The sequence below is a fragment of the Puma concolor genome, chromosome E1, assembly GCF_028749965.1.
Source record: "Puma concolor isolate L17-30 chromosome E1, mPumCon1.1.hap2, whole genome shotgun sequence".
Classification (NCBI taxonomy): Eukaryota; Metazoa; Chordata; class Mammalia; order Carnivora; family Felidae; genus Puma; species Puma concolor.
In genome coordinates, this window is record NC_141680.1 from 12,676,283 (window position 1) to 12,695,318 (window position 19,036).

At 54.2% G+C, this 19,036-nt stretch overlaps 1 protein-coding gene across 1 annotated transcript in view; it reads left to right on the forward strand.

Annotated features, from left to right (window-relative positions):
- The window catches only part of TNFRSF13B (TNF receptor superfamily member 13B), a 37,003-nt gene extending 20,077 nt beyond the window's left edge, over positions 1 to 16,926 (forward strand). Inside the window, exons 2-6 of the mRNA XM_086686234.1 lie at positions 17 to 154; positions 3,959 to 4,204; positions 15,047 to 15,220; positions 15,598 to 15,860; positions 16,074 to 16,926. Of these exons, the coding sequence (XP_086542360.1) occupies positions 17 to 154; positions 3,959 to 4,204; positions 15,047 to 15,220; positions 15,598 to 15,848 (809 nt within the window). The 3' untranslated portion in view covers positions 15,849 to 15,860; positions 16,074 to 16,926. The remainder of the gene's footprint in view (positions 1 to 16; positions 155 to 3,958; positions 4,205 to 15,046; positions 15,221 to 15,597; positions 15,861 to 16,073) is intronic.
- The last annotated feature ends 2,110 nt before the right edge of the window (positions 16,927 to 19,036 follow it).

Below are 19,036 nucleotides of genomic sequence, written 5' to 3' on the forward strand. Positions count from 1 at the left end.
GTTCCCTGCCTCTCAGCTCCACAGGGCCTGCGGATGGGGGTGGCCATGGGTCAGTGCCCCGAAGAACAGTACTGGGATCCCCTACTGAACATCTGCCTCTCCTGCAAACTCATCTGCAGCCATCAGATTCCACGCACCTGTGCAGCATTCTGCAGTGAGTTCTGGGGCCTGAGCCCCATGGGCTGGATCACCCCTTCCTTCCCTGCAGAGATCCCCCTGGCCCATTGCACTTGGGTGCCTGAGAAGGAGGTGGGGGAAGGAGATGTACACTGTGGCACCCCTTTACCCCTGGGTCTTCCTGCTCTGGCCACGCTGGCCTCCTTGCCGTTTCTTGAACATGCTGTGTTTCTTCCTGCCTCGGGGCCTTTGCACATGTTGTATCCTCTGCTTAGAATGCCTTTCCCTGTTATTCTTCCCTCAGCTCCCTCCTATTTAACCAACCTTCAGGTCTCAGGCCAAATGTCAGAGGTCTTATCTGATGGCCTAATATATTAAATCCCCCTTTGTCATTTTCTGTTCTGACTTGCTTTTGAAACTTTTTATTACAGGAACTATCACAGAGGATAGCATAATAAATCCCTATCTACCCATCATGAGCTTTATAGATTCTGCCTTTTTATTCCCCAACCATTTTTCTTTTTTGCTTGTGCATTTTAAAGCAAATCCAAGAGCTCATGTAACTTTACCTGTAAATACTAGATCATGAATCCCCAACACATAAAGGCCTTCAAAATATAACCTTAATATCTCGTCACCCACAGCAATAATTCCTTAACATCATCTGTACTCAGGCTATATCCAAGTTTTTCTGATTGTCTTGAAAAAGATATTCCGCTTGCTATTCTCTTATTTTCAATGTTTGTTTATATTTGAAAGAGAGAGAGAGTGTGAGCAGGGGAGGGGCAGAGAGAGAGGGAGACACAGAACGTGAAGCAGGCTCCAGGCTCTGAGCTGTCGGCACAGAGCCCGACGCGGGGCTCGAACCCACCAGCTGTGAGATCGTGACCTGAGCGGAAGTCGGACGCTTAATTGACCGAGCCACCCAGGTGCCCGTGTTTGTTATTCTTTTTCATAACTTGTTTTTTTCCTTGATGGAACTTCTCATGATTTGTGTTACGTTCTTTTGTGTGTATTTGTTTCATGGATACCTCAACCATCAGTCCGTGAACTCCTTTTGAGCCTAGCACCGTGACTGAAACATAGTAAGCGATTCATAAATACTGATTGAGTGGAGCTCAGAGAGGCTGAGTTACTTGCCCAAGGTCACACAGCATAATGATGGAAAAGTTAGGATTTGAACCAGGACTCTCTGACTCCAAAGCCATGACTCTAAACTATTCACGGTTGACTCTTCTATCATTAGGAGGTAGAATATTCATTGTGTCATTCCACGAATATTCATGGAACTCTCTAGCCCCCTTGAAAATAGGAAACTGATGTGATCCTTTGAAGGGACTATCATCTGACGGGAGAAATAACTACAATTCGGGGGAGAAGAGTAAAGTACCATAAAACGCTACAGTTGGGAGAGACGCTCCCCCGGCTGATGGGTTGGGGGCCAGGGAAGCATTTTTGGAGTAAGCGCACCGGAGATAGATTATTAAGGGTCTGTAGACGCGGCAGTCAGATGCGGGGGGCAGGGCACTCCAGGAAGGACCAATATGGGCAAAGGCAGGGAGGTAGAAAACACAATAGGAAATATCAAGGTCATAGGGGAAGTTTATGGGGTTGGGCAGTGAGGGCTGGTGGTCTGGGGAGCTCAGACAGCACCTGCAACAGCCACGCCGGGGGCCCTGAGGAGGGGAGGGGGTCCACACATAAGACCCCGGGAACACCACTGCCCTCACGTCAACTCTGTCTCATGAGTGGCGGAGCCAGTGGTCCTATGTGACTTAGTGGGACCCCGGGGCAGAGACAGGGCAGGGGGAGGTCACCGGTCCCATCTGAATCTTCCCTGAGATCCCAGTTCGACCGTCTTCCTGGTCTTTTCCTTTCTTCGGTCAAGGACATAAGAGCTGGTGTGTTTGTGCTGCAAAGAGGCACCAATGAATATTCTACTTAAACCTCCCATTCACCCAAATTTCTTATCACGCATCGGGCACTGTCCCGGGAACTTCAAATCCTCATAGCGACTCTAAGATGTCAATATTATTATTACCTCTGTCCTGGAAGTGAGGAAACTGAGGCATGGAGAGGCTAAGACCCCACAACCCTCAAAGGTAGGGCTAGGGATGCTCCTAAACCTGTCTGACCTTGAAGTCTGTGTTCTTACCCTCTATCTGGCACTGCCTCTGGAATGTGCCCTTAAAGATCTGTGTGAGTCCCATTTTCACATAAATAGAATCTTATTGTAAGACAAGGGAAACTTGCCCTGTGAAAGTATAGATTGCTGTTATGCACTCAAAATTGCTCTCTGAGGGGCGCCTGGGTGGCTCAGTCGGTTAAGCATCCGACTTCAGCTCAGGTCATGATCTCATGGTTTGTGAGTTCGAGTCCCGCATCGGGATCTCTGCTGACAGCTCGAGCCTGCCCCAGATCCTCTGTCCCCCCACCCATCTCTTCTCTCTCTCTCTCTCTCTCTCTCTCTCAAAAATAAACATCTTTTAAAAATTCCTCTCTTACAGCAAGTGTGATTAAGCTGTAGTTTGCGTGGCCTCTGCTCCTTGGCACTGACCCCTGTTTAAGCTCTTCGAATTCTCACTCATTACGACAAAAGAAACACTATTAATTTGAGCTTTTCCCTCTCCCTTCCAGCCCCCTCCCTCAACTTGCCAAGGTGGTTTCTGGCCTCCTCCTCCAATCCTTATGTTAATATGAAAGGTTACACCTTTATGAAGTTGGGAAAATGCAAGTACACGACTTATGTGATGATGTAACAACCCAGACTTCAATTTTAAAAGATAACTAGAAAATTCTTACGTTTAGAAGCTAAGAAATGCACTTTTTAAGTTGTTGTGGGTTTTTTTTTTTTAAGTTTTATTTATTTACTTTGAGGACAAGAAAGAGCCGGTGCCTGTGTGTGCAAGTAGGGGAGGGGCAGAGAGAGAGAGAGAGAGAGAGAGAGAGAGAATCCCAAGCAGGCTCAGCACTGTCAGCATGGAGGCCATGGTGGGGCTTGAACTCATGAACTGTGAGATCATGACTGGAGCCGAAATCAAGAGTCGGATGCTTAACCGACTGAGCCACCCAGGTGCCCCAGGAAAGGCACTTTTAAATAATCTATAGGTCAAAGAAGAAGTAATAATGAAAAGTAAAAATAGGGCAAAGTAAATATAGGAAAAATACTACGGATCAAAAGTATATATTGTAGCTAAGACAGTATTTATTGGACAATGTATAGCCTTCCACTCACGTATTGGGAAAGGCCTTGCATCACTCTGGAATTTCTTCCGGGGAATTGCATTGTGATTTTTATGTTTAATGTTTATTTATATTTTTAATTTTTTTAATGTTTATTTATTTTTCAGAGACAGAGAGACAGAGTGTGAGTGGGGGAGGGGCAGAGAGCGAGGGAGACCCAGAATCCAAAGCAGGCTCCAGGCTCCAAGCTGTCAGCGCAGAGCCTGACGTGGGGCTCGAACTCACAAACCGCAAGATCGTGACCCGAGCTGAAGTTGGACGTTTAACCAACTGAGCTGCCCAGGCATCCCAATGTTTATTTATTTTTGAGACAGAGAGAGAGAGAGAGACAGAGTGTGAGAGGGGCAGAGAGAGAGGGAGACACAGAATCGGAAGCAGGCTCCGGGCTCCGAGCTGTCAGCTGTCAGCACAGAGCCCAACGCGGGGCTCGAACCCACAAACCGTGAGATCATGACCTGAGCCAAGGTAGGACGCTCAACCGACTGAGCCACCCAGGCGCCCTGTGATTTTTTTTACAACTGTGAAGCCCTTGGAGGCCAGATTCACGGGTCCCGCAGGTCCCTGTCTCCCAGTAGCACCTCTCGTTTCTGTCCCCCAGAGTCACTCAGCTGCCACAAGGAGCAAGGCAGGTACTACGACCAGCTCCTGAGGGACTGCATCAGCTGTGCCTCCATCTGCGGACGTCACCCCAAGCAATGCACGTACTTCTGTGAGAACAAGTTCAGGAGCCACGCGAACCTCCCGCCAGAGCTCAGGAGACAGCGGGCCGGGGAAGCTGAAACCAGGCCAGACGACTTGGGGAGGTACCAGGGAACAGAGCACAGAGGCTCCGAGCCAGTTCCAGGTAAGCCCCCTGAGGCCGGCCTGCACGGTGCCTGAGGGTCAGAGCAGGAAGCAGGGCCCGTGCCAAGCCTCCACAAGGAGGGTCTGCAAAGCAGGAAGCGCAGAGTCAGGGCAAATGGCCAGAAGGCAGGGGAGGGTCATCACAGGATAGAAAAAATTTTAGGCAAAAGATCTAGCAGTCTGTGGGCCAGAAGGAAGGTGGGGGAGGATTGGGAGGGGGAAAGACCTGGTCACTGAGAGTCTTATGACGGAGGCTAAATGAGTTCTTAAAACATGGGCAGCAGCTAACCAGCAGAGCTGACCTTGTGAGCAAGGTCTCTGATTCCAGTTAGACACAATGGGCACTTCCTAAGAATGAGAGGGACCGAAATATCACAACACAACTTATGCTGGGGGTTGGCCACTTGGGATATGGTGAGAAGGGTCCCTTGAACCGGACATCTACCACGTGCCAAGCATTGAAAGTGTTTAATGATCCTCCCAGAAAACACCTCTTGGCTTACCCACCCTGCTCGTGGTGTCGGAAAGAATGGGAGGGGGGTGGCACGTGGATCCATAAACACTTGAGATAGTTACGCTGCTCTTGGCCTGTCAGGGGAGAGACAATAGTCCTGAAGGCCCCTGGGGCCCCGATTGGTTTCTTTTCTGTGCTGTGACTTTCCTCACAATGACATCATTTCTGTGATGCCAGAGCTTAGTGCCAAGACACCAAAGGACAGGTGTCGTGCACCCTGATAATGGAGGTTGCCCAGCTCCGTGTTCTACTCGGTTAGACTGTTGTCTTTTACTCTTTTCTGTTCTCCTGTCAGTGAGCTGTTGCTGTGTAACAAGCAGTCCCAAAACTCAGTGCCTTATTATTCTTCTGTATCTGGATTTTGGCTGGCGTCAGCTGTGTTCAGCTGGCTCAGCTAGACGTGGGTCTGCTCCATGGAACTCTCTTCCTATTCCTGGGGCCAGCAGGCTGGCAAGGCGTGTCCTTCTCGTGATGACGGCAGGAGTGCAAGAGGTAGAAATACACCAGGCTTCCAGCTGCCTAGGCTGGGGACACGCATTGTATCATCACTGCTACCTTCTATCACTCAAGTTGCAAAGCCGATCAGATTCAAGGATGGGGAAAGAGATGCCACCTTTTGGTGGGAGGAGAGACCAAGAATTTGCAGCCACGGTGAGGTTGTGGCTGATTTTAATCTAGCACAGCATCCTTCTCATGAGAACTGCAGATCCGCATGCAGAGGACGTGGATACAGAGGGAGCGGTGTACGGGGCCATGAAGTGGGGCTGGGGGGGCACCCCCATTCCTCCGGTGTCTGTCTGTGACCTGTGTGTCTAGCCTGCCGTTGGCGGTGTATTTGGATTCTTCCAGCCAGACCCAGAACTTTCCCACCTCTGATGCACTAGAGTCCCCTTCAGATCAATCCCACCCATTTTACGGATCAAGAAATGGAGTCTCAGAGTTTAGGGTTACTTGCTGCGAGTTGTGCGATGAGTTCATGAGCAAAGCTGAGCTGAGATCGAGGCCAAGTCTGGGGGTCCCAAAGCGTATCCCCTCTGCTGGAGCCAAACTCCCAGAGCGGCACGCACGGGGTTATCACTTCCTGAGGGTAACCCGTTGTCCGTGGGATACGATTAGCTATTCCTGTCTGTGATGACCCATCGCAAGCCCCGTCCCTACAGGGCACCGGGTAGAATCTGGGAGCCTCATCTGGGCTCCAGGAATAGATCCCCCAGGATGTGTGGATGGGGGTGTGTAAGGACACGGTGGGGGGGCGAGTCATACCTGACCCTGCAGCATTAGCGGCCCCATGCATACCACAGCCAGGGGACACCACGCGCCCTCCCAGGGACTCAGGGAGTTAAAGACCGTCTTGTTGTGCCCTGCCCCGGGCCCGAGTCTCTCCAGAGGCCTGGGGTTTAAGGTCCCTTCTGCTCTGTCCTCTGACACCTGGGTGTGCTGGTGGGGCAGGAGCTGGGCTTGGCACGGATTGTAAACCTGGGAGGACCAGGTGTGGACCTGTTCGAGGGCGTGGACTACAGCATGTCACGTGACCAAGCTTGCCTCTGGCTGCAGCCAGTGGCGGAGCTGATGTGATCCCGTCCCCTGTGGGCTCCACAAATCCGGCCACCCACCCCACTCACTCCCACCCCCGCCAGGCCCCACCTCAACCCTACTCGGGGTCTCTCACGGGTCCCTCCCAGGTTGTCATTCCGTCCTTCATGTGACATGAGGTGTCCCGAGCACGACAAATCCTGTCCCCGGCCCCACAGAAGTCACAATCTGACAGGAGAGTCAGACATAGACAAGACTCACGCAAATGGTAAATTAATCGCAGTGCCTGGTGGCAACGTAACCCGGCCAGGGGTGCGATGGGGGGCAAGGCAGCCTTCTCTGGGGGGAGGGGGCTTGGGGCAGACTGGAGTGATGGGGGGTGGGGCTGCGGAGCCAGACCCTGGTTCCATCCTTCGCTGTGTGACCGTGAGCGAGTTCCTTCACCTCTCTGAGCCTTGGTTCTGTGAGAATGGGGCCACACACCTTCGTGGGGCTGTTGTGCAGAGTACAGGAGAACGCTCACTGGGGTCAGTGAGTGCCCGCCGTGCGTACATAACCGCTCGTTTAAAAAGAAAAGGTGGGCTTAAGAGACAAGGTGGAGGAAGTCTGCTCCAGGCAGGGGGAACAGCACGTGCAAGTGTTGTGAGGAGTAAAGTGGCTGTGACGTGAGGGGCTGAGAGGAGCTTTGGGCCAGAGGGGGAGCCCGAGGAGGGGCGGAGGGCTGAAGCCGGGACAGCAGAGCACGCTAGGGGGCGGACAGAGCCCGGAGAGGGATCAGGGCCCATGACAGAGGGCCCTATCTGCCAGGCTGGGGAGACTGACGTGCTCCTGGGGGCAGGGAAGTCGTGGGAGAGGTGGGGACTGGATGGCGGGGAGCCTTGAAGGGTAGACGCTGGCAAAGGCAGCAGGGGCCGTGAGAGCCTCTTTCTAGCAACAACGAAGGCCACAGATGACAAGGACTTGGATGGTCCTTGAGAGGCGGCACATTGGCACGGGATCGGTGGGACGGAAGGGCCCTCACGTCTGAGTGGCCGTGGAGGCCTAGAGCACAGCAGGGCCACTCAGCCTCTGGGATGACCGGGCACCAGGGGACCCCTTCTGGGAATAACTTAAAAGTGCATCAAACAGGGGCATCTGGGTGCCTCAGTCGGTTAAGCATCTGACTCTTGATTTCAGCTCACTCAGGTCATGATCTCCCAGTTCACGAGATCGAGCCCCACATCAGACTCTGCACTGACAGCATGGAGCCTACCTGAGATTCTCTATCTCTGCCCCTTCCCTACTCATGCACAAGCTCTCTCTCTCTCTCCCTCTCTGCCCCTCCCCTACTCATGTGCATGCTCGCTCTCTCTCTCTCTCTCTCTCAAAATAAAAAAAATAAACCTTTTTTAAAAAGTGTAGGGGCACCTGAGAGGCTTAGTCAGTTAAGCCCCCAATTTCAGCTCAAGTCATGATCTCACAGTTTGTGGGTTTGAGCCCCGCGTCGGCTCTGTGCTGACAGCTCAGAGCCTGGAGCCTGCTTCATATTCTGTGTCTCCCTCTCTCTCTGCCCCTCTCCCGCTTGCTCTCTCTCTCTTTCTGTCTCAAAAAATAAAAATTTTAAAAAAGTGCATCAAACAAAGCACATAGGGCTACAAAGAAACCAATGACGTTGAGATACTATCAATATAGTATCTCAAAATATTAAATCAAATTAAACATTAAATCAGAGTATTACCAAAGTATGGCACAAATCGCAACCTCAGAATGAATCTGCGTGCTTCTCTATCAATGCATTAAATGGCGAGACGGGGCGGTGGGCTGGATGACGACAGGTGATTTCAAACTGCTAGGAAGCAGACAACATCGCAGGCTGCCCGGACCCACTGAGGCAGGATACGGAGACACCTGGGCCTCTGCTATTGACAAAGCCACAGTCCGCTGCTTGTACAACTCGGGGCCAGCCTCTACAGAGGGTGGAAGCGAAAGCCAAATCTCAGTTGGCCATCAGTGAAATAAAAGATGCATCTTTCTCATCTGAGCCTGCGGAGCCCCCAGACCCCATCCCTGGGTCCCCTGGTCCCCACGTTAGGAGCTCTGGGTGGTGTTGGGAGCAGGGCTCCCAGCGAGCCTGCCGGCACCTGGATTCCAGCCCATACTCTGGGTGAGCCAGGGAAGCTTCTGGACGGCTTGTGCCTGACTGTCCCCACCTGTAGTGATCATGACAGCACACAGGGCTCTCGTGAGGCCTAACTGCCTCTGAGACTTGGGGGCACGGGGCCGCGCCTGGCACTTCAGGGACGTCGTTGGGTGGGACGAGCAGAATGTGGGTCCTATCCCGGGCTGGCGATGTCTGCGTCCTGCGGCTGCCGAAGCACCGTGCCACAAACGGCGGGGCTTAACGCAGATGTCCTTCTGGCCGTTCTGGAGGCTGGAGGGCTGAGATCAAGGTCTCTGCAGCTATGCTTCCTCCTACGGCTCTGGGGGAGGATCTTTCCTCGCCCCGTCCAGCTGCTGGTGGCCCCAGGCCTTGGCGTGTGGTGGCCCCCATCTTCCTGTGGCTCCACTGTGTGTCTTCTCTCTTTCTAAGGACACTTGTCATTGAATGTAGGGCCCAGCCTGATCCACACTCTCTCTTCTTGAGATCCTTAACTTAATTACACTCACAAAGGCTCTTTTTTTTCCAAATAAGGTCACAGTTGCAGGTTACGAGGGGGCATCTCTTTGAGGGGATGGAACCAGGGTCGGCGGGGAGGAAACCAGAGGGACCCCAGAGCTCTGAGTTGGGTCCCCCATGGGCAGGTGATGCCAGCCTTGAAGGCAGCCAGGACTCCTCACATGGGTCCAGAGCTCTGGGGAGCATCTCACTGGAGAACTTGGATTTCATGGGCCTGTAGGGTGGCAGTTTTGGTCCCAAGAATGAAAAAGATTCCCTGGGGACCCAGGAGGTGCGAGGAGAAAAGGGCTGAGAAGGAAGCCTTCATGGGAGAGGGGTCTGCCTCTGAGGGGTCAGTAGAATCTCCCCCAGACACACTGCAAAGGAGCAGTTGGGGAGGTCAGAGCAGGGTCCAGAGGACCGTATGTCCACAAAGGCAAACAAGGAGGAAGGTTCTGGAAGGAGTAGGTCACACCGCAGAGAAGTTTGCAAATGTCCACCAGTTCTGGCCACAGTGAGGTCAGAGGACCCTCTGAAGGGCCATTTTCAGGCGTCCCTGGGTGGAGGCGGTCCTGACCTGAGGAAATGGTGGGGGGCGAGGCAGGGAGCCCCTCTCTTACCGTCCATGAGGCCTCTTCCTCTCCCTTTCCATGCTCAGTCCGATCCCTTATCAGGCCTTCAACATCCCCCATCAGTCCGTTTCAACCTCATTCCACCAGATGGGAATGCGCAGGGGCAGGGTGGGGGACACAGGGGCACAGACTGCCCGCCAGGGCCCCGCGTGTTCACTGAGCAGCTTAGGAAGCCGGGCCTGGAGCTCACAGCCCCACCGTGACGATCACAGGCGGGGCGCCGAGGCTGGAGGAGGTGAGGGCGCGTGGGAGCCGGGCGTCCGCAGCGTCCAGGGTGGGGGGCAGCGCCGAGCTGTGGGGCACACGCATCCCAGGGAGAAAAGGCCCAAGGCGGTCAGAGCTGGAGCGCCGGCTCGGCAAACGGGAAGCACGACAGACCTTTAAGGAAAAGAGACACAGGGACTCATGCATTTGTCGGTCACGTGTGCAGGGTGGGGAACAGCCGTTTTCTCACTGGGGGTCACAGCCATAGAAGGATTTGGGGGTCGGGGAGGACACCACTTTTGTCCCAGGAATTGCTCAGGGTTTCCTTTGGTTTGGGAACTACAGCTCCACAGCGTGGCCCTGGGGTTTGGTCTTATGCTTGGCTTTTCGTTTGTTCCCTCAGGGGACGCAGTGCAGCCCCACCCCACCGTGACAGGCCCCACATGCCCCTCTCCCCAGGGCCGAAGCTGAGGTCCTCACTAAAACCCTCTTGATAAAACACAGGGGCAGAAGCCAGAGTAGGGAGCGTGGACCAGTGACCTAGACGTGAAGGCACGGAGAGGACCGTGGGGAAATTGGGCAGTAGCGGGAAGGAGAGCCCGGGGGGCAGGAGGCTTCCTTCGTCAGTTGGAGCAGGTTGAGCAAGTGGAAAGGCCGATGGGCCTGATCCAGGGCTGGGGAGAGGGGCTGCACAGGAGCAGTGGCCAAGTCTGTGTAGGAGCCCTTCCCCCAGCAGGATGGAGGGTCACTCTCAGAAGGGGTGGCCCCAGAAGGAATGGGGACTCGGGGATCCCAGGCCCTGATGAGGGGGTTTGAGGAATGGGGGGGATGTGGTATTCTGGAAACAGAGCCCCCCATCCTTTCCCAAATTGTCTCCCAAAATGGCAGCCAAGTGTGTGTGTGTGTGTCTCTCTCTCTCTCTCTCTCTCTCTCTCTCACACACACGCACACACACACACACACACACACAATAGGGGGGCCTCCCACGGGCATTTGCAGGCCCCCCAATAGCCTAATAGTGAGGCTCACACTCACTGCAGGAAACCCCTTCTCAAGGCAAACTTTGGACCAAGTGTCACCGGCATGTGCAGAGGGAAGGAGGGACAAACGGAGCGTCCGGGATGCTGAGCTGGCCATCTGCACGGCCCCAGCCCACAAGGTGCGCCCAGAGTCTTCCCAGAGGGAGGAGGGGCAGAAATCCCCATGTGTCTGGCGTCCTGCAATTGCCACCCCAAACCCACTCCTCCCCTATGGACAAACTGCCCTGCCAGCTGAGCTGTGGCAGCGTGGGGACACCTGGTGACTTTTGCTGGGCCGGTCCTCCCAGGCCCAGCTGCCTCGTATGTATTTACTTGTATTACGTCATGGATGCCAAACAATGCTGATCGGTATATCATTCCCCATTTTACAGATGAGGAAACCGAGGCCTGAGGATGCAGAGTAAAATGTCCAAAGCCACGTTCGCCTCAAGCAGCTGTGGCTGCAGGGCCCAGGCTTAAAATCATGCCTTCCTGCCCTCAGCTACATCCAGCTGAGGCAGTGGCGTCTGGATTCTTGCACAGCCCTTGCCAGGGCCACAAGGCCCCTTTGCTCTACCTCTAAGTGACAAGTTATCATGTTAAGGTCCCTTAACTCTGTCCCTAACAGACAAGTTATAATGTTGACCGGCTGGCCAGCCTCAACCTGAGCTGGGGACAGCAGCAGTCTGGGGGCAATTCTATTTTTAGATAAGACAGGACTTTGAAGACAGTAAAACGAAACAAAACAAAAGCAAAACCCAGCTTGCAAATAAACTGTCCTTGGGCTAGGGCCAGCCTAGCTCCCAAGCAGCCAGAAGCTTTGAGTGGTGCCTCCTGGTGGCGGTTTCTGGGAACTGCACCTCCAGGGCCTGTATCCCCAGGGCTCAATTTTCAGACAAGGACAGAGAATGCATCCCTTTTTCTCACAAAAACTTTTGATTGTGCCCCTTTGCTGCTGGGGGGGGGGGTGCAGACAGGGAAGCGCAGGGCAAGGTCTCTCTGTCTTGCAGGGTCCCGGTCACTGAGGGTCGACAGAAGGCCACTTCTGAGGTCGTGGACCCAAGTGATCTTGGAGACTGAACAAAGAGCAGAGAAGTGCACACTCCCCACCTCCAGCCCCCAGGAGAGTCTGGGCGCTCACCGCTGCCAGACCCAGTGCAGGGCTCACTCGGGTGGCACACGAAGCAGCGGGGACAGCTTTCCCGTTAGCGGCCCCGCCAGCTGCTGGAACTCTATGACTTCCCTGTCCTCCTGGTGCGCCTTGTACACGGTTCTTTGGACACGCGGACCGCTAGAGCAGCTTCGAGCTGTTTTGTGTTTTGAATAGACGGCACACACAAATCACCTGAGAGAAAAGGAAGAAGGTGTGGGGGGAAGTCTTCAAGGTGTGGGGAGAGACACAGGGAGAGAGAGACAGAACACGAGCAGGAGAGGGGCAGAGGGAGAGGGAGACACAGAATCTGAAGCAGGCTCCAGGCTCCCAGCTCTCAGCACAGAGCCAGACGCGGGCCTTGAACTTACCAACCGCGAGACCATGACCTGAGCTGAAGTGGGACACTTAACCGACTGAGCCACCCAGGCGCCCCGGGGACATCTGTACTTTTAACCTGCCCTCCTCGTCCTGGTCCAGGAACTCTGCAGAGCATGTACTAGGGGCAATCACCAGGCTGGAACTAGGTCCACTGGCCACAGGGAACAGCAGATCGCTGGTCTGGGCAGAGGGGCAAGGAGCAGCTGGGACCAGCCCCTCAGGAGCACTGTCACCGTTTGGTTGTTTACTGCAGCACCCAAAAGCCACTGAAAACTTAGTGGCCTCCAAAGAACCGCTTTATTATCTTGTGTGGTTCCGTGGGTTACTGGGCTCAGCTGGGCAGGTCTGGTGTCTGCTTGGGGTCTCCTTGTAGCCACAGGCAGGTGGCGCTGGGCTCTGAATCTGGGACGGCCGGGCCTCGCTCCTCCCCGCGGTCCCCTCTTCCGGTGACTTCTCCAAGGGGCGCCTCCACGTGGCCCCTCCAGCTGACCTTCTCGAGGGGTGGCTCAGCGCTCCCAAGAGAGCAGAAGCAGGGGCTGCGGGCCTTCGGAGGGCGCAGAGCGGGGCTGGCGCCGATGGCCTCTGCCGTCTGAGGTTTCAGGGAGGCCCAGCCCGGCCCTGATTTGAAGGGCAGGCTGTGGGGAGGTGGTTCTCTGGGGACCATCTGTGTGCACTTGCTGCCAGGTCTGGGTGTTAGAATTTGTGCTAAGAACATCTGAAATACGCAGATGTTTGGACTCCCTCCTTGAACCTACACGGCGGTGCATCTGTGCTTAGCAATCTGGCTGCCGGCCTCTCCCCTGCTAAGCCAGCTGTACGAGGTCATCTTACTCCAGAGGCGAGCAGGAGCAGGTAGGCAGGTGGAAAGACCTGGGGGTTGGGACGTGTGGATGGCCGGCCTGCTCTGCCCGAGGCCCTGTGACCTCCCTTGGTTCCTCTTTCCTCTTCGGGCCTCAGTCTCCAGATCTGTAGCACTGGCACACGGTGAGCCGCACTGGGGGTTCTCTGCATCCCCCTCCTCCGTGGCTTCTCTGAGCTCTGGGCAGGGGACAGAAGGCCAGCACCGCCCACCCAGAGCTCCCATTCTCCCTCTGTAAATGTCAGGTGGCACCTGCCAGCTGTTACTGTATAAAAATCGTGACTCTGAGGAGCGTGTGCAAGGAAGAGGGCAGTGCCCTTCCCGCTGCCTGTGTGTGGCCAGCCCGGAGCACTGGCCTGGAGCCCGTCAGACCCGCCCCCAGTAGCAGCTGCGACTGTGGACAGTGTGACTTTGAATCTCAGTTTTGTCACCTGCAAAGTGGGGTGTAAAACGGTGCAGTCACGGTGGAAAACGTCCGGTTTTTCCTCAAAAAGTTAAACGTAGAGTTACCCTCTGGCCCAGAAATTCCACCCCTAGGTGTATACACCCCAGAAAACTGAAAACGTGCGTCCAGACGCACCCTTGGGCACAAATGTTCACAGCAGCATTATTCGCAACAGCAAAAGGTGATAACGACCCAAAGGCCCATCGGCAGCTGGACGGATAAACAAACTGAGGGGTGATGGTACAATGGAACATTATTCAGCCACAGAAGGGAGGGAAGTCCCAACACACACGACAATGACGATCGGCCTTGAAAACACGCTCAGCGAGAGAAGCCAGACACAACGGGCCACACATTGTGTGATTCCATTCGTGTGAAGTGTCCAGAATAGACACATCCGCAGAGTCGGAGTGTAGCTTCGTGGTGCCAGGGGCTGGGGCAAGGAAGATGGGGTGTTACTGCTAGGGAGTACGCGGGTGACAGAAATGTCTTCAGATCAGACAGTGGTGATGGTTGCACGACCTTGTGAATATACTAAAACCCACAGTTGCCCGCTTTCGAATGGTGAATTTGATGGCATATGAGTTATATCTCAATATCCAAAGGTGGGGTGATCAGTCCTCGTTCAGATTACGGAGACACTGCCCGAAGCACCTGCATATGGTAAGGGCTCGGTGGGGGGCCCACACCATGCGTCTATTACACACACACATACTGACTCTGGCTCATCTGTCCTTTTCTACCTGGGGCCTACGGAGCACCCCAATTCCAGGAGCCAGGAGAAACTTCAAGGGCAGAGCTTCGGCTCAGGGCTGCCTTCCTCTGGCACCCAAACCAGAGGCTCAAGGCCCTGGGAAGAAAAGTGACCACCCCAGCTCCCCAGGACTCTCCTGGTTTGCCAGCCCAGGTTCATCAGCAACTGTGCCCGGCTCACTCTCAAAGTATGCTTCCCCAGGACGGCCCCCTCTTACAGGAGGGCCCAGGTCGAGACAGAGACATCTTCCCGGGACTATAGTCTGTCCGTTTTTCCATCCACCGCTGGTAGTGTCCCGATCTACATCCTGTAGCAAGAGCAGACGTAAAAAGGGCGAGCTCCAGAGGTGTCCAGCTCTGAGGTCTTGGAAGAAGTTGCCACCAGCCTGGGGGGGGAGGGGGGATGATTTCTTCCGGAGTCCAGAAAAGGGTCCACACGAGCCAAGCTTCAGGGTGAGGAAGGGAACCAGCTTCTCCAGGAGCCAGACAGATCCACAACACGCCAAGGGCCGGGGGCCGGGGGCCGGGGGCTCGGCCCTCCAAGGGGGCACGGGGATGGCCACGTGGCTTGCTTGGGTCTAACGAGGGAAAAGAAAGATGGTAGGACGAGGGGGATGCTAGCCCGAGGAAGGGACACTTCAGGGAAGGGCCCTGGGCGGTGAAGGGCCCCTCCTGATCTCGGGGCCTCATGGCTGTCTTGCAACCCCCCCGGCCCCAGGGCTGAAGCTGAGCGCCGACCAGCTGGCCCTGGTCTACAGCACACTGGGGCTCTGCCTCTGTGCCATCATCTGCTGCTTCCTCCTGGCCGTGGCCTGCTTCCTCAAGAGGAGAGGGGACCAGTTCTGCCAGCCCTCACCGGCACCGTGTCAGACCCAGGCCAAGTCCTCCAAGGGTGAGTGTGACACGGGCACTTGCACCGCATGTGGGGCCAGCTGCGGGAGGTCCCTCTGTCCCCGCACTGGCCCCGCTTCCGAATGGGAAGCATCTTTTGGGTCTTGGTGAAATCAGGTTCCACATGAAGACCACAGATGGGGCACCCGAGGAAGGGTGGGGGTCCGGCGATGGCCATCGGGTTGGCAGGTGCACTCCCAGAGGGGTTCCTACACAGCCTTCCCCAAGCAGAAGGGGAGCTGGTGCCGGGAGAGGGGGGCTGCCTGTGTGGCGGGGACGGGAGAACCCGACCGCCCCGCCGCGTGTCCCCTCCATGCAGGGCGGTAGAGAAGGGGTCAGGGCCAAGGCCAACGCCATCGCCCTCTCACCTTCCGTCAGATCACTGGATGGAAGCTGGAAGCGCGGAGGGCGCGTTGCCAGAGCCGGTGGAGACGTGCAGCTTCTGCTTCCCGGAGCGCAGGCAGCCCACCCAGGAGAGCGCGGGCGGGCCCGGGACCCCCGGCGCCGCGCGCTCTGGGAGGTGGGGGCGCCTCGGCCGGACCACGATCGGACAGCCGTGCGCGCGCGCCCCGGAAGGCGGCCTTGAGGTCCTGTGCGCTCCTGCGGAGGAGGGAGGCCCGACCTCGTGAAATGGGGGCAGGGTGAGACCGGGAGAGAGATGGGGGTAGGGGAGAGAGGCGGAGGAGGGGGGAGACAGGTGGAGGAAGGGGGAGAGAGGTGAAGGCACGGGGAGGGAGGCGGAGGAGGGGGGAGAGGTGGGGAGGAAAGAAGACAAAGGGGGAGAAAAGAGCTGGAGGGAGGGAGGTGCGAGGGAGGGAGGCCTGTCACCAACTTTATCCACGTCTCCACTGTAGGTCGCCATCACCTAAACACCTGCAGTGAAGTCATACCTACCTGCTGGCCACAACCCCCAAGAGCCCTTCTTTAGAAATAAAACCTTCCCCGGCTGCCCGCTCCTCCCTTTCTCTGGTTTTCGTCGTGTCTCCCCCGTGATGACTCTGGACGTCCCACCCTTCCCGCTGCCACCACACGGGGTCCGCCTGGTTTCTGAGGACCTGCAAGCTGATGGTCCCACCAGGCTCTCGACCGAGCTCGTTGACCTGTGCTGGGTGGGAAGCGGGGGGGGGGGGGGGGGGGGGGGGGGGTACACGCTGAACTGTGTTGTGCCTTTTCGTTCAAGAGGGGAAGCCAGAGAGAGGGGAACGCTAAATGGCCTGAAGGAGGCGTGCCTGCCACCAGAGGCCTGGGCTCTTTACATTTGTTTTATTAAACAAATTCCCCACCACCGTGCCTCCTTAGGCACAGTAAAGCACAGTGCAGTGTGTGTGTGTGTGTGTGTGTGTGTGTGTGTGTGTGTGTGTGGTGGGAAAGGCACAGGCTGAGCCCAGTGCCGAGCTGCTCTGAAAGCCCCAGGCTAATTGCCCGGACGTCAGCAGGAGCGTTCTCGTTGGCACCCACCTTTGGCCCCATCTGGCCACCAAGCTGCACTGTTCGTGGCTTAATATTCTTTGAATCAACTCACCTTTTCTTCTACACCGACTCTGACCTCACGCTGCATTTCCTGCATTCTGACTGATAATAAGCAATAATACCTGAACATCCACAAGTGTTAGATGTTACCTAGAAGTAAAACCTTGGATCGTGAGGAAATTCTGCCAGGGTCCCGCAAGACGAGCAAACATGTCTAATAAATTTTAACCTGATAAACGAGCGCTGTCTTGCCTTACGGGTAGCACGTGACGCCGAACGTCACGTGATCACACCTGAGCCAACGGTTCTTGGAATTCACCCTGATATGCAAATGCTTTGGGTACACGCATGTTTCCGGAATGAGTTATGCTCGCAAACCAAGGTTTTACTGTATTTTATGTTGAGTAGCATCGCAACCCGCATTTTAGTCGCCCTTAAAAGGCATAACTGTTCTTAGAAGCATTTACCCAGTAAGACAAGTACATGGTTCTGTAAATCAAAGTAATTCATCCTGTGCCACCCCAAATGACCTGGCACAACTGTGAGGTTCACGTAACACGCTTTGGGAGGTGTAGACGGGAAGCCTGATGCTTCCCCCAATGCGCTACAGGCCGTATCCGCTTCCCAGGGCTCTTCGAACAAAGTAGGACGCGCTGGGTGGTGTCCCCCACTTCTTGAGGTGTGACATCTGCCGTCAAGGTGTCTGCTTCCTTCTGAGAGTCCTCCTGAGGCCCGTGAGGGAAGGGCCCTCTGTTCGGCCCGCGCTCCCCCATGTGTGTCTGTGTCCACATTGTTTCCTTTTTATGAGGACACCAGTCCTACGGGATCGGGACCCGCCCTCACGTCTCATTCAACTTGATCCCCTCTGTTAAGACTCTAGCTCCAAATAAGGTCACGTTCTGAGGACCTGGGGTTTAGGGCTTCAACACATGAATTTGGGGGACACAATTCAGCCCATCACCCAGGCCCTCCCCAAATCCACCTCTGCTTCATATCCCTTGACAGGCCAGTTGACTTCTAATTTTTTTAAGACATTCTTGAAAAACTAAAAATTTTAATTTTTAACAATTTAATGTTTTAAATTTTAATTTAAAATTTAATTTAATGTTTAATGTTTAATTGTTTTAACGTTTATTTATTTTTGAGAGAGAGAGAGCATGAGCAGGGGAGGGGCAGAGAGAGAGGGAGACACAGAATTCGAACAGGCTCCAGGCTCTGAGCTGTCAGCACAGAACCCGACCTGGGGCTCAAACCCACAAACCGTGGGATCATGACCTGAGCTGAAGTCGGGCACTTCACCATCTGAGCCACCCCAGCGCCTGTGTTCGATCAACTCTTCAAACACCACTATTTTTGCTTTAGAAAGTCAGTACCTTCCAGAGTGATTAAAAAGAAGAAAAACGAGGGACATCTGGGTGGCTCAGTCTTCCGACTTGGCTCAGCTCATGATTTCATGGTTTGTGAGTTTGAGCCCTGAATCGGGTTCTCTGCTGTCAGGGCAGGGCCCACTTTGGGTCCTCTGTCCCCCTGTCTCTCTGTGCCCTTCTCCTGCTCGCATGCTCTCTCTCTCTCTCTCTCTCTGTCTCTCTCTAAAAAGTAAACATTTTCTACAAATAAGAAAAACAATGCCCTTTATATTTACCTTACTCTCTGGAAATCCTCACTGTTTGGTGTAGATCCAAGTCTGTTAACACGTTCCTTCGTCTGAAGAATTTCCTTTAGTTCTTGTGCTGCAAGTCTGCAGGAGATGAATTCTCTCCATTTGTGTCTGTTTGAACAAGTCTTTATCTCTCTTGCGTTTGTGAAAGATTTTTTTCTCTGGGTATGGACTTGGGGCTTGCCAGTTCTTTCCTTTGAGTATTTTAAAAACATTATTATCCCTGGCTGGCATAGTTTCTGACAAGACATCTGCTTGGATTCCTATCTCTGTTTCTCTGTAAGCTGTGTCCTCAATTTTCTTTCTCCTACCTTTGTAGCAGTTAGAATATGTTGTGTCTAGGAGGGTTTTTTTTTTGGGGGGGGGTAGGTTTTTCACTTATCCTGCTTGGGGTTCTCTGAGACTTTTTGATCTGTAGTTTGATGTCTTTCATTATTAGGAGATAGATATAGATATAGATATAGATATAGATATAGATATAGATATAGATAGATATGTATAATGTCTATATCTATCTATATCTATATCTATATCTATATCTATATCTATATCTATATCTATATCTATATGCCATTCATTATCTCTTCCAGCTGTTTGATATCATCACAGCTCTGGTGCCCTATTGTTTTTTTTTTGTTTTTTTTTGTTTTTTCTCTTTCCATTCTTTCTTCTCTTTGTGTTTCAGTTTTG